A 15,842-nucleotide genomic window follows, 5' to 3' on the forward strand; every position below is an offset into this window, starting at 1 on the left:
AAGGAGCATGTTTTAGTCAGTGCCAAATGATCCATGACGAATGCAATAGTCAAAGTTATGCAGTCCTGCCAAACCTAATCGTGAATATAAAAACCGGAAATTCTGGAAAAACTCAGCAGGTCTGGCAACATCAGTTGAGAGAAACTTAGTGAATGTTTCAAGTTCATAGCACTCTTCTGAGCTAACGGTCATGAATATGGTCGACAATTAAATAATTAGCCCAAGGAAAAGGCTCCAGAGACATCCCTGTGCCTTAATGATAGAGCCCAGCATGTCAATGACACCGAAAAGGCTGAAGCAGTTGCAGCTATCTTCAACCAGAAGTGCCAAGTGGATGATCCAACCCAGCTTACTAAGGTCCCCACCATCATAGATAGTTATAGTACTTAAGAGTTGTGCAGTAAAACTAGCCACACCCTTGGCCAGGCAGTACAGTTACACTAACATTTAATGTCAAAAAATGTCCTGTTTACAATAAATAGGACAAATCCAATCATAGCCCCCCCGCCCCCAAATCAGAGCACACGTGATCATCAACAAAATGATGAAAGGTGTCCTTGACATTGCTATCAAACAGAACGTCGTCACCAATAACCAGCTTTGGATGTCATCACAGCCTTGATCCAAACATGGATAGCGGAGCTGAATTCCAGAGGTGAGATTGTTGGTATTAGTGTATTTTCACACCAATATACCTTTTTTAAAAAAATATATTTTAAATTTTTTATTTTTTTATAAATTTAGAATATCCAATTCATTTTTTCCAATTAAGGGGCAATTTAACATGGCCAATCCACCGAGCCTGCACATATTTGGGTTGTGGGGGCGAAACCCACGCAAACACTGGTAGAATGCGCAAATTCCACACGGACAGTGACCCAGGACCGGGATCGAACCTGGGACCTCGGCGCCGTGAGGCAACAGTGCTAACATCTGCGCCATCGTGTTGCCCACCAATATACCTTTTTTAACCCTTTGGAGAATAGTGGTGGAAGTGAAGGAGCTGATTAACTGTCCGTTGAACTGCATTGAATGCTTCTTCTGTAGCTGACAAGTCCTGGTGTTGGACTCTTAACTGGGCTCCTGGACCAGCGGTATGGGTGCTACCATTACGCCACAAGGCCTCAAGAGGTGAGGTGATGGCCTTTGACATCAAGGTGGAATTTGACGGTGTATGGTATCAAGGAACTCTGTCAAAAATAAATCAATGGGAATCTGGGGCGAAACTCGCCAAGGATTGGAATCATACCTGCACAGTGCTCCGTACCATTCATGACTCCTCAAGAGACCAAAGCAGTCAGTGTCCGTACGGGCAAGACCGAAACAGCAGTCGGGAGGCTTGAACTGATAACTGGGAAGATACGTTCACACAAGTGCCAGGCATTGACCAGCTCCAACAAGGGAGAATCCAACCCCTTTGACATTCAGTGACACGCCATCACTGAATCCTCTAACACAGGGGTGGGCAAACTACGGCCCGCGGGCCGCATGCGGCCCGCCAAAGGTATTTCTGCGGCCCACCAAGTCATTAAAAAAAAAAATGTTTTTTTTAAAAAAAATTTTTATTTTTTTTTTAAAGGTTAATGGGTGGGGGGGCTGTTGGGTTACTTACTGGTATAGGGTGGATACGTTGACTTGAGTAGGGTGATCATTGCTTGGCACAACGTCGAGGGCCGAAGTGCCTGTTCTGTGCTGTACTGTTCTATGTTCTATATGAGGCGCCCAGAATCATAACCGGGTGACGTAATTATTTTATTTAATATACTATGCGGCCCTTTGTGAATTGTGAATTTCTGAATGCGGCCCTTGCACGGAAAAGTTTGCCCACCCCTGCTCTAACAACAATATCCTGGGGAATTACCATTGATCAGAAGCTGAGCTGGACTAGCCATTTAAATACTGTGGTTACAAGAGCAGGTGGGAGACTTGGAATTCTATGGCAAGTAACTCACCCGGTGACCCAAAGTCAGTCAACCGTCTACAAAGCAAGTCAGGAGTGTGATGAAATACTCTCTCCATTTGCCTGGATAAATGCAGTTCCAACAACACGCAAGAAACCCAACACCATCACCATTTTATCTCCTCATAACTGCAGTTTCCCATTCCTGGTGAATGCTGTCTGGCCATTGCCTTTCTTATAATTGGATGCATCCAGTAGTCTTAACTAGCCTATTCTCTGACTTTGTCAATTAATCATTACTATTTTGTTCGTACATCTTCTATCTCAACATATTCTTGACCTTAACTAAAACGTAAAGGGATTTGTGTATTTGAAAATCTAGTTTTTCTGCCCATTCTTTTACGGAGTATAAATTCCCATTGTTTTGGACTTTCCCACGGCTACCATTAGCCGGCTTGTAGTTACCCAGTTTATACTTCTCTGCCTTCTTGAATGGATGCGTTGATGAAAAACACAGGCCTGAAGCATTAACTGTTTCTCTCACTCCATAGACTCTGCCAGGGTGGCTGAGCATTCCCAAGCTTCCTTTCAGATTTCCAGAATCTGCGCTGTGTTACTTTTATGTTCTGTTTAGTTACGTGCCAGTCCATGGGTATAATTTGCAGAAATAAAAAATTAAAGCCAAAATTTCAGCTACCTCTATTTCTGACAGCAGCCTATGGTGAATGACATCTACTCTTATAATTATGCACCTTGAGCTCAAGTCATTTTTTAAAAAAGAACTATTTACTTTTCTACAGTAATCTTGAAAGGTTCCCTATTCTCGTATAGTGGACCCATGTTTTCAATTCCACTATCTAAAAAATAACTTTTATTCAGCATATGAAGCGTTGTCAATTTTCATCTGTAATCTCATAAATAGCTAACTACTATATGAAACTTGTAAACATTTGTTCCGATCTAATTCTTAATTTTATAGTCATACCTTGTAACATCTTTTAGAATAGAAATTTAGCTTGTGGAAACTTTTCATTAACACTCTGGACCTTTTGAAGAGATCCATTGAAATGAATTTGCATTTTTTTTCCAAAGCTTGGCCACTTAATCACGTTTCCCTCCAATAAACAAAAATGTGCTCTGACCCACTAATAGAAATGCTGGTGCTGAACAGAATAACAATTAACTATTGATGAATTTCAGACTCGTCTTCTCACGCATCCACATATCCAGGCTGTAGGTTTCACAGGTATAAAGCTGCAAGTGTCTCATTTATCTGCAGTATTTTGTAATATCACCATAATTCCATAGAGTACATAATAGGGTTAAAGAACATAAGACAAAATGCTTCATTTTGAAATTGACTTATACGTCAGTGATTTTAGTGCAAGTTTTTCTGCCAGTATAATTCTGCTGTATTTAGGATATACAGATGAAGTTTTAAATATACTGGATTAATATGCTGTTTACTGGTTAAAGCTTCAACTTTTATATCAAGATGGGTTGACATTTCTATACATTATACTGACCTTTTGTTAGAAATAATTTTGCAACTGTTTAATTTTAGATTATATAGTGAAGAACAAAATGCTTCTCTCCTTTGTGATTGTATTTTAATTGAGACAATATTTTAATCTAGGCTTGTGTTTCATTCAAGACTGTATGAATGATTTGGTACACAGGAATACTTTGTAACGGGTTTTGATTTTTCTGTAATGCTTCAACAGTGGAACTTCAATATTAGGCGAATAACTTTGATCTTAAACTAATTACGGACCAGAGCAGTTTGCTTATGTTTTTAGTTATAATTGTTTGTATGCTTAATTTCTTATCCATCATCTCCGATCATCACAATTGGCAAGGGGAGAAGCGGAAAAAGGGGGTATGATTCCAAAGGGTAAACTCTTGAGAGACATTTTCATACCAGCAGATTGATGTTGATAAGAGATCTTTTTTCCTATGTTGTTTGTAGGTATGGGTATCCCTGGTAAGGCCAGTATTTATTGCCCATCCCTAATTTCCCTCGAGAGGGTCATGGTCAACCCTTTTCATAAACAGCTGCAATCCAGGTAGAGCAGATTAGGGAGGGAGTTACAGGCGCCGGAATGTGGTGACTAGGGGCTTTTCACAGTAACTTCATTTGAAGCCTACTTGTGACAAGAACAGATTTTAATTTCAGTTCAGTGACAATGAAGGGGCAGTGATATAATTCCAAGTCAAGATGGTGAGTGACTTGGAGGGGAACTTGCAGGTGGTGTTATTCACCTGCATCTGCTGCCTTTGTCCATCTCGATTGAGAGGTTGAGTTTGGAATAATCTGTGCAAAAATTCCCATGCTCCTAAAATTCTATTGGGTGTAACTATTTCTTTATTCAGCAGGTCAGTCTCCTTGCTGATTTCCATTTAGGACCTCCATTTTTGCTCGTGTCTGAATTGGTCTCGAGTTAGAGAAAGTACTTCGTCTTTGGCTGCATTTTCCCTAAATATGGATGCCACTAGTGTTCCGTAAACAAAGGATCTCTCCCGGCCCATTCCCGCAACACATAACTGCAACACCCCCCCCCCCCCCCCCCCCCCCCCCCCGGACCATCAAGATCCATGGTGAACCCCTGGACAATATGGATCATTTTGCATACCTAGGGAGCCTTCTCTCGATTGAAATCCAGCATCGACGCCAATGTGCCAGTGCAATCTTCGGATGCCTGAGGAACACATTGTTTGAAGACCAAGACCTCAAATCCAGCAGCAGTTGGGGCAGCACGGTGGCCTAGTGGTTAGCATAACCGCCTCACGGCGCTGAGGTCCCAGGTTCGATCCCGGCTCTGGGTCACTGTCCGTGTGGAGTTTGTACATTCTCCCCGTGTCTGCGTGGGTTTCGCCCCCACAACCTAGAAATGTGCAGGGTAGGTGGATTGGCCACACTAAATTGCCCCTTAATAGAAAAAATAATTGGGTAATCTAAATTTATATAAAAAAAAAAAAAAAAAAATCCAGCAGCAGTTTCATGGTCTAGCAGCAGTGGTCCCCACCCTCCTGTATGCATCAGAAACACAGAAAATGTATAGCAGACACCTCAAATCCCTGGATAGATATCACCAATGTTATGTCTGCAAAACTACTGGCAGGATAGGTGTACTAACATGGCGTCCTCTCCAAGGCCTTATCCCCAGTATTGAGACACTGGTCACGCTCAACCAGCAATGATGGACAAGCAACAGTCAGCATGCCTGACAAAAGACTCATGAAACAAGTGCTCCACACCGATTCCACAATGGCAAGCAATCACTTGGGCAAAAGAAACGCTGCAAGGACAGTCTGAAAGCCTCCCTAAATAAATGCAACATCCCCATCGACACGTGGAAATCACTCTCCTTAAAACGCATAAACTGGAGAAGAAGCATCCACAAAGGTGACAATCATCTCGAGCACCACAGGGTGAAGCACACAGAAGCCAAGCGCAAACAATGGAAAGGAAGCATAAAGTTCAGAGTGACTCGCCCACCTCATCAAACGCTACCTCCCAAACCTGTGGCAGAGTCTGTGGATCCAGGACTGAAATAGGCAGCCACCGCAGAACCTACCTTCCCGGAGTTGAAGGAAGTCATCCCTGAGAGATTGCGTAAGAAGATGGCAGAGTTTGTGGGTTAGAACAATCTATATACAAATTTCCATGCTCTTAAGATACCATTGGGTGTAACTATTTCTTTGTTCAGCTGGTCAGTCTCCTTGATGATTTCCATTTAGGATCCCCTTTTTTGCTCATGTATGAATTGGTCTCTAGTTAGAGAAAGTGCTCCTCCTCCTTGGCTGTATTTTCCCTAAATATGATTGCCGCTAGTATTAACATTGTAATCCAAACAGAATATTTTCCATTTGAAGAATAAATTAAGCTAAAAGATATCCATTCTTGCATCCTATGCGCTATGTCAAGCACTGGTTGACATGTGTTCTGTGCTCCTGGTGTCATCAGTACATCATTTGTTTGCATCATTTCAATGAGACTTTTGGTGATATGCATCACTGTAAATACACAAGGGGTTAATGTAAATACACTACCACTGAGTAAACACTAGAGCGAGCACCGAAGATGTCATGACATGCAGACATACAACTAATGAACACATTGAATAGGACATGACCAATGGGCAGTCAAGACACCCAGAGGTGACTCTGCCACAAGGGGTCATTACACAACCCATATAAAAGGACAGGGCACACATGCTCTGTCTCTTTCCACAGGCGACAGAGTAGATCAGGGGCAGATCTGAAGCATCACACCCACCATGTGGCTTAGAGCAGACTGGTTAGTTAGACTGTTACTATAGCAAGATTAGCAGGAGAGTCGAACTCATAGAGAACTGTGCTAATGGTTCAATAAATCACATTTGAACTTACTTTAAAGTCTGGAGTATCTTTTGGTGAAAGCTGCATCGAGTTGCAGCCTGTGTTATCCCAGAGTACATAACACAACAAGACTGACACTGGTTAGAGTGGAGAGTTGATCTGCAATTAACTCTGGGCCTAGTGCCTGCTCAGTAACATGCAGGGAATACTTTCCACAAGCATTCTGTGCTCCTCTAGCATCTTCCAGAAAACTAAATCCACAAGTAATCTACTGTTGTTAATTCATTGGGTAGTAAACCTAGGAAACTAAAAACTGGGACACCTAGTTCATGACTTTTGCTTTATTGGTATGATTGGTATGTATTTTGTTTCTCTTACTATTTCCATAGAATCCTTACAGTGCAGAAGGAGACCATTTAGCCCATCACGTCTGCACTGGTCTACCCCACCTAACCTGCACATTTTGGAACACAAAGGGGTTTTTAAAAAAAAAAAAAATTACAAGACTAATCCACCAACCACATCTTTGGACTGAGTGGAAACTGGAGAAACGTGAAGATCGGAATTGAACCCAGGTCACTGGCACTGAGGCAGCAGTGCTAACCACTATGCCACCATGCAGCCCTATTGTAAACAATAGTAAAACATATGACATTGTAGGAGCTATACTGGCTGATGTAATGCACTCCTTCTTAGAATGGGTAGTCTTGAATTTGTTTTTAATGCTGTTTGTAACAAACACAGTCCCTTTTTCCTTCCCCCTCTTTCAGGAATGCAGTTAATTCCATCAAATGACTTTCCGGTGCAACCACTACCAGGATTCAGGACTGAATTTTTTTATTGACTCAGTCCAAAAATGGGGAGATGATTGAACTATAGAAATTACAGCACAAAAGGAGCCCATTCAACCCATCATGCCTGTGCTGGCTCATGGGAAAGGCCAGTTGTGCTTAGCCCAGATCCCTATTTTTGTCCGTAAGCATCTCGTCTTCAAGTATTTGTCCAACTTTCTTTTTAAAATTATTTATGGAATCTGCTTCATTGAATCTTTTCCTGTAAAATGCTTCAGATCTTGATAACTGAGTGAAAAATAATTCTCATCTCCCCTCTACACCTTTTGTCAATGATTAGGAATCCATGACCTCTAGTTGTTGATTCACTTGCAAAAGGAGATAATTTTACACTCTCTTACTTGTGACAAACCTCCGATCATAACTTCCATTAGATCACTTCTCCATTTGAAGGAGAACAGTCTTGACTCTTGCATGAAGATATTGACTGTGTGCAAGACTCCTTTACCACACCTAGATCTTCACAGATTTTTTACGAAAATATAAGAAATGTATCATATACTATTGTTCTTAGTACGGACACAGTCCCTGTAAACCAATAGGCCACCTGTGGTCAGACACCCCACTCTGTTTCATTGCAGATAGCGCAGAAGCAAATTTGCTTGCAACAAGCACCCTGAAACATCGATATGATAAGATCATTTGTTTTTGTGACACCAGACATAGTACTCTTCAAAATAGACACAAGATCTTTTATGTCTACCTGAGAGGGCAAATGGGAGCTTGGTTTAATGTCTTATTTGAAAAAATGGCACCTCTGACAATGCAGCACTCCCTCAGTGTCAGCCTTGATTTTTGAGCTGAATTCCTGGAATAGGACTTGAACCCTGAACCTTCTGACTCGGGCAAGAGTGCTAGCAACTAAACCATGGATGAACCTACAAGGCCAATGGGACTGGCAAGTAAAGAAACAAAATATATGTTGAGATGGTGTGAATGGCAGTGCCTGCCTGAAAGCAAAAAAGGGAATAGAGAAATTAAAGAAAAACCAAAACCAGCAAACAAAATCAGAGCAGTGTTTATGATCGAAAATGATTAAACCTAGTGTTAAGTCCGGAATGTTTTAGAGTGACGAATTGAAACTTTGAGGTGCTGTTCCAATGGAAGATTGCTATCCTCGGCCTCTTGCACTGTCAGATTGGGAACTGGTTGAGAATTAAAATTATACATGACTGGAAGTTGAGGGTCTACTCCCAGACTTAATGGAGCTATTCTGAAAAGCAGTCACAAAATTTGCATTTGCTCTCTCCATTATCAAGAAGACCACATCATGAGCAGCGAATACAGTGTTACAAATTGAAAGCAGTGCAAGTAAATTGTTATTTCACTGGAAAGGAGTATTTGAGGTATTGGACAGTGAAAGAAGGGGTGAAAGAGCAGGTGTTGGATGCATCTCTTTCACTTGCAAGGAAAGATGCTGCAGGGAAGGGAGGTGGTGTCGGGGTGACTGAGAAGTGGACCAGAGATATCTTGGAGGGAACAGATTTTGTTCACAATTAATCTAATAGTTTATTATTAAAATATTATATTTTAAAGGAATACAAAATAATCAAGTACGGTATGAAGCTGCATTCCTAAAATTAGTGATGGGGAATTCCAGCCTTTTTGACACCCATTTTTACACTGAAATTTCTGTTTGATTCTTAAAGTATTCGGGTGTGAGCTGTGAACATTATGAAAGTGTATGATTAACTGTGATCATATTTTGTCTTTACACACAATATAAAGTATGAATATTGCATTTTTTGCACTAATTTTATCAATTTATGGAGGCTGTGAAGCTGCTGCTGTAGATTTTGGATAACCTTCCATCATCAATTTTTTAAAAAATCAATTTTTTTGAATCAATTATTTTTTTTAATCAGCTATTTTCTTATTTTTCCATTATCAGTTGATTTTCTATTGTGCCAATCTTTTTATTTCATGAATGGCTATCATAAATTTGGAATAGTTCTAAGTGCTCTATGTTTGGGATGCAAAATTAAATGTATCTTTAAATCACTATTTTCAACTTCCATAACCAACAGATCCTTATCCTTTGAAGTTTTTTTTTCTAACCGCCTTCTTTTACAGCATTTGAGAATTGAGACAGATGGGTGCTAAATGCTGACTTCTGTTCGTTCAACTTGTTGCTAATAATTGGTTCAGACTTTGACATGAATATGATTACTGAAATATAATGGAATTTGTCACTTTCGTAAGGTGGAGGTTAACATTGTTTTAACAAACGACAAACGAGAGCAATTTGCATTATGTAAAGACCGGAACTCTATTTATAACCTCTTTTGGTCTGGTGCAGTCTGCACTGATTGACATAAGTGGAATGTGCATTGTTTAGTTTTTGTGTCAAGTACCAAATGTAATTAACACCTGATCAATTTTTAACCATGAGCTCATATTGAAGAACTTCATTTATAATATAGTGAGCAAGGAAGATTAGTTTGTATTTGAAGTATTTTCCCCTCGCCCCTCACTCAAATGTTCCTTTTCTAAATTAAGTGAATTAAAGATGCAAGCACGACAATGTCAGTGACTTTGACATGTGAATAACAAGTTTAAACTTTGATCTAGATCACAATCAGTGACTTTAGTATTGCCCCTCAAAACATAACTGAGTAACCCAAGTTACTTCTACCTGTCCTTTTTTTAAAAAAAAATGTTTTTAATAAAATCATAGAATCCCTATAGCACATGAGACCATTCAGCCCATTGAGTCTACGGATCGTAACATTTAAAATGGTACTGCTGACAATTGACTTCTAGAAATGAAAACCACCAATGGATTGGCAGGCTTCACTGTATAGGACCGCAGCATTTTTTTCACTACTTGTCAGCGTTGTGGTTTCCTGTGGCAGTCTCAAGCTACCAAGGTTTAAAATGTCTTTTTTGTATTTTCAGGTGTTGAAGCCTCTCCCCAGGACAGGTTTCTGGTGATGGCAGCTGAAATGAATCAAGCAGCAGGAGGAGGCCCTCCTGATTTGTGCCAGTTCTGGAAGGAAGTCCCTAGAGACCAAGTGATGGAGCACAGGTAGTGAAGTTATTTTTAAAAATGTACTCCAAATCTTCAATTTTATCTTTATTACTTTTAGCCACTTGTGCTTTAGAAGTACATGGCTTTGGATTTCTTTCGATCCTAAATTAAGGTTGGAGCCACATTTGATCTAGTCATGACTGTTTATACTTTTTAAAATATTGAATACTTACAGCATATCTCCTCTTCATCTTTGCAGGGACTTTAATCCATAGTTTAATTACCTTGAATGCTTAACTCTGTGACACCTCCCTGTCACCCTTCACAATTTGTTTCCAACACTCAGTGACTTCACTACACAAACTGCCACATGCTTATCACTTTGTCCTTGCTCAGCTTCAGTTCCTCCCTGTGCCCTAGAAGTTTCCCCGTCCTCCAAATCTATCCAAGAATAGACCTTATTAATCACTGTCTCCAACAGAAAATGTCCCTCCCATTCCTTGGCTCCACTCTCAGAAGCCAATATTTTAGTAACTGTGAAAAGCAACATAATCTATTTTGTCAACTGTGACTCGGTGGTAATCTTATGGTTGTGGCTCAAGGTACATTCCAGAGACTTGAGTACATAATTTAACCTGGCAATTTGATGCAGTACTGAAGGAATACTGCACGGTTCAAGGTGGCATTTTTCAGATGAATGTTCAACTGTAAGTTTTGTGGATTGTCTTGGCTGAATGTTAATATCCCATGGAAAAAGGTGCAGTGGACAAGAATTCTCCCTGGTGTTTTCGGCAATATTTACCCATCACCCAAGTGACCCAGAAATTGCTGCAAAATACCATTTGTTAATATTTGTGTGGGTGAGAAAAAGCAAGCAATTTGTGACAAAGAGCAGCATGGAAGAAGTTTGATTCCTCTCAAATTCCTGGATCATTGGAGTTGGTCCATGAAAACTTTGCCAGAACACACAGAACTTAGCAGTTTGCCATGAGCATCCCTTCCTATTATGTGCCATGAAATTGCTGGACTTACACCATTGGTACAAATTAATCTCAGCCAATTAGGGCTGGTAATTCATGTCCGTAACCTGATTCCTATGATGTGATTTCACATGTTGCCATGCCATGGAGGGCAGAAAAGGTAACTGATCCTCTTAATTTGCACTCGTTCTCTCTTCTCAAGGACAATTTAAGATAGGCAATAAATGCTGGTCCTGTTAGCCATGCCCATGTCCCCTGACCTATGAATAATTATTTTTCTGCATTCAATTTGACTCTTTATTTCCTCCCATAATTTGCTTTTATATCCTTAAATTTCATTGGTTTGGGTGACTAGAAACACTATTCATGATGTGCCAGGTGCCCAATTAACATCTTTATGCGTTACAACTTCATATCTTCTAAAATTTGAGGTGCAAAAATAATTTGACCTGAAAGTGGGATAAAAATCTAATTTACAGCTTCCTTCTATGTGCTGTTCCAGCAATTTCTGGGCTACTGTCAGCTCATTTGAGTTTCAGAAAAGGTTTATGCTTGGCTGGGTAAAGTTTAGATCAATGTTCATAGCAGTACCTTATGTCTGGAGATTTTTTGAGGCGTATTGCATTGTGGAAGTCCTTGAACATAAGAAATAGGTCCTTTAAAATTCCAGATATAAAGATCCTGCCAGCAAGTTATTTAATAAGATAATTTCAATATGACTGCACCAAGTAATGAGATGCTCAGCATTGAGTTTATTTGAGGATTTCATCAAACCAAATAAATGTTTGAAGAGCAGTGAAGCATAATTCAGCTATCCCTGTATGGTTGTGCTCATTTATGACCATCTATATATGAGCAAGCTGATTATAAACTTCCAGCTGAGTGAGGACTGAAAAGACCCAGCTGGCTTGACAAGTCCTTTAGGGTTTGATTTCTTCTCGACATTTTCTTTTGAAGGCAAGTACTTGCGTACTGTATTTAATCAAGACTGGCAGTAATGGCACAGGCTCATTTGATCGAAGATACCATTATTTTATATTAAAGATGCATAATTTCCAGCTGCTTTCTAAGTTTCTTAATAGTGATGAAACATTTATCTGAAATATGATATTGGAAATCTTATTGTTTATGTACTGGATATTGGGTTCATAAACATGTAACCTTGTATGTAGGACACGCTGCATTTGTGATCTGAGTGTTTTTTCTGTTGTGTTTGGTACTTACCATTGTTCAGTAATTAGCCTAAGTTGCCAGTTGATGGCAATGGGTGATGGTTTTCTGAACCTGAATGTTCTATGCCAGTCAGAGGGATTAGCAGATCTCACCATTGTTATTGCCATTGTAACTGAAATGCATTTTGAATGAGTGACGGACAAATGCAAGGGTAGAGAGATTAAAACACTACCTCTGGCTCCAAGCTGGAATTTTTCTTTTTGCTTTCCGTAGAGGAAAGGCAGTGAAAATATAATACAACTTTTCTCATTATTTCCACAACCTGTCAGTGTTGTGTATTCTTCATCAAACTGGCAAATGGTTTACAGTTTAAGTTCCTTAACTAGGAGCTGAGCAGTGACTGTTCTTTACTGCTCTGGGATAACCTCCTGCAATGTCCTGGCTTCCAGTGTCAAAAATGCTCCCCTGGCAGCTTGGGGGCAGTAGCAGCAGGGCCAAAAAGCACCCTTTAATCTCTTGCCTGGTGTATGATATTCCTGGCTGTGTTGAGATGGATTATCATTAGGTTTGATGCTTTGCCAGGCTGATGGAAGTTTTTCCAAAACGAATTGCTACATTACTGCTAATTTAACAGGATGCCCAAAGCGGCCTCACACTGTCATTTAACTATCAGCTATTCCTGGTTCTCAGTACTGGTGCTGCTTTCAAGTGAAACTATATAGGAGATTGGCTGATGAATTATACACTTCTGTAGCCAGTTACATCAGTGTTAAAACAGGCCTGAAAATGCAGTGTATTTACAAGATGATCAAGCCAGAAATTCATGTTGCTCTCAGAACCTGGCAGCACTGACATTTAGAACATAATGAAGCAATATTTGTCACAAGCAGGGGAAAATGTTCCCTTTTCATCTATTTGTAAAATCAAACTCTTATTAACTATAAAGCAGCTGTGTGTGTCATCCGCAGTTTTTGAAGTTCATAATTCCATTGTCACTCGAGTAACTTCAGTCTACTCTAAATTTAAATGATCTAATAATTCAGGGTTTAAGCAAACCATATTATTTTTATGGCTTTTTACTTAAATTGCCTAATTTGGATTTTTGGGATAATTCCATTCTTCATGTTAAAAGGCACTTTCTACTTTCAGGAGCAAACTAAAGTTTCCCTTTATGATCAGTCACTTTAATCAATGTACACTCTAATGAGGATGACACTTCCACTAAATTGTTTGTGTGACTGAATGAATGGCATATTATTTGAGGAACATACGTGGATGAAAATCCACTTCAGTGCAGGGAGTGCAATTAAAAATGGTGATCTGTATTTGAATTGTAGTGAGATTCAATACTGTTGGAATGTCACAGCACTGAGAGTGCACTAAATTTATTGGAACAAAACTGAAGTTCAAACTTGGGAGTTGCAGTTTGAGATAATCATGGACCTCACTTGCTGTAAAAATAATGGTGAGACTCACCATTATTCTTGTGGAAATCAAGTGGCAAATTCAGGTTTTCATAGATGTCATAGAATGGTACAGCACACAAGGAAGTTATTCAGTCCATTGAGTCTGCAACTACTCGGAACAGTCCAGTCAGTCCCACTTCCCTGTTTTTCTCCATATCCCTGCTTTTCTTTTCCATTTTGCAATATTTTTTCTTAGCCAGTTTATGTCCAAAAGCTATTTTTGAATCGTTCTCCAAATCCTAGCCAACTGTTCCATGAAACACTTGCACAGTTGAAGTCAAATCAAAATGTTACTGTCCAGGTTGTGGATAAATATTGCTGCTCTATAAACTACACAGAAATGATATCTCATCATCTGGCTGTCTCATTCACATGTACTGACTGGCGTGAAGTTCCTATACTTGCATCAAAGCAACACTTCTTCTGCAGCAGTTTGGTTTTAAGCGCCCTTCCCAATGGTGTGAGTAGTCTTAATTACCAATAGTTCCTCTGGCACTGAATATTAACATTTGCAATTGATGAATCTCGTTTCTTCAGATTTTAATAATTGGAAAAATTATTTACTTTTTCTCTTATTCCAATTTTTCTTTCCCACTGATTATATTGTTTTCTGTACCTAATTTTACATGAAATTCAATTTTTAACCTATGCCTCATTAATGTGATTCATAATTTGTCAGCCTGTTTCAGGGGACATGCAGTTATATTCCTTGTTCCAGCACAGGTCCCCGATGTCCTATAAAGGATGCCGTGTTTATGTCCAATTTGCTGTGTGTATTTGCCAGCCACAATAAATTCATAGAACAAAGAACAGTACAGTACAGGCCCTTCGGCCCACGACATTGTACTGACCATTTATCCTAATCCTAAAATCAACCTAACCTTCAATTTACTGCTGTCCATGTGCCTGTCCAAGAGTCACTTAAATGTCCCTAATGACTCTGACTTCACCACCTCTGCTGGCAGTGCATTCCACATACCCACCACTCTCTGTGTAAAGAACCTACTTCTGACATCTCCCCTTTACCTTCCATTCACTTTTTATGTCCCCTCGTGACAGCCATTTCCGCCCTGGGGAAAAGTCCACTCTATCCATGCCTCTCATCACCTTGTACACCTCTTATCAAGTCACCTCTCTTCCTCCTTCGCTCCAGTGAGAAAAGCCCCAGCTCCCTCAACCTTTATTCATAAGACATGCCCTCCAGTCCAGGCAGCATCCTGGTAAATCTCCTCTGCACCCTCTCCAAAGCATCCACATCCTTCCTATAATGAGGCGGCCAGAGCTGGACACTATTCCAAATGTGGTCTAACCAGGATTTTATAATGCTGCAGGAAAACCTTACGGCTCTTAAACTTAATCCCCCTGTTAATGAAAACCAACACACCAAACGCCTTCTTAGCAATCCTATCAACCTGGGTGGCAACTTTGAGGGATCTATGTACGTGGACCCCAAGATCCCTCTATTCCTCCACACTTCCAAGAATCCTGCCTTTAACCCAGTATTCAGCATTCAAATTGATTTTCCAAAATTAATCACTTCACATTTATCTAGGTTGAACTCCATCTGCCACTTCTCAGCCCAGCTTTGCATCCTGTCAATGTCCTGTTGTAACACACTATCTACAACTCCACCAACCTTTGTGTCATCAGCAAACTTACTAACCCACCCTTCCACTTACTCATCCAAGTCATTTATAAAAACCCACAGATCAGAGGTCCCAGAACAGATCCCTGCGGGACACCACTGGTCACTCACCTCCAGGCGGAATACTTTCCATCCACTACCACTTGCTGTCTTCTTTCAGCCAGCCAATTCTGTATCCAGACAGCCAAATCTCCCTGTAACCCATGCCCCCTAACTTTCTGAATGAGCCTACCATGGGGAACCTTATCAAATGCCTTACTGAAATCCATATACACCACATCCACTGCCCAACCTTCATCAATGTGTCTTATCACATCCTCAAAGAATTCAATGAGGCTTGTGAGGCATGACCTGCCCTCACAAAGCCACGCTGACTATCTTTAATCAAACTGTTTTACTAAATAATCATAAATCCGATCTCTCAGAATCCTTTCCAATATTTTGTTCACCACAGACGTAAGACTGATGGGTCTGTAATTCCCAGGGATTTCCCTATTCCCTTTCTTGAACAGGGG

The 15,842-nt window shown here is 40.2% G+C and overlaps 1 protein-coding gene across 2 annotated transcripts in view; it reads left to right on the forward strand.

Moving 5' to 3' along the window:
* The window catches only part of mospd2 (motile sperm domain containing 2), a 104,235-nt gene that overhangs the window by 67,284 nt on the left and 21,109 nt on the right, over positions 1–15,842 (forward strand). For both annotated transcript variants that reach the window (XM_038802503.1, XM_038802502.1), the window contains exon 13: positions 9,991–10,120. In XM_038802503.1, coding sequence (XP_038658431.1) covers positions 9,991–10,120 — 130 coding nt within the window. The remainder of the gene's footprint in view (positions 1–9,990; positions 10,121–15,842) is intronic.

Source organism: Scyliorhinus canicula, chromosome 7, assembly GCF_902713615.1.
Source record: "Scyliorhinus canicula chromosome 7, sScyCan1.1, whole genome shotgun sequence".
Classification (NCBI taxonomy): Eukaryota; Metazoa; Chordata; class Chondrichthyes; order Carcharhiniformes; family Scyliorhinidae; genus Scyliorhinus; species Scyliorhinus canicula.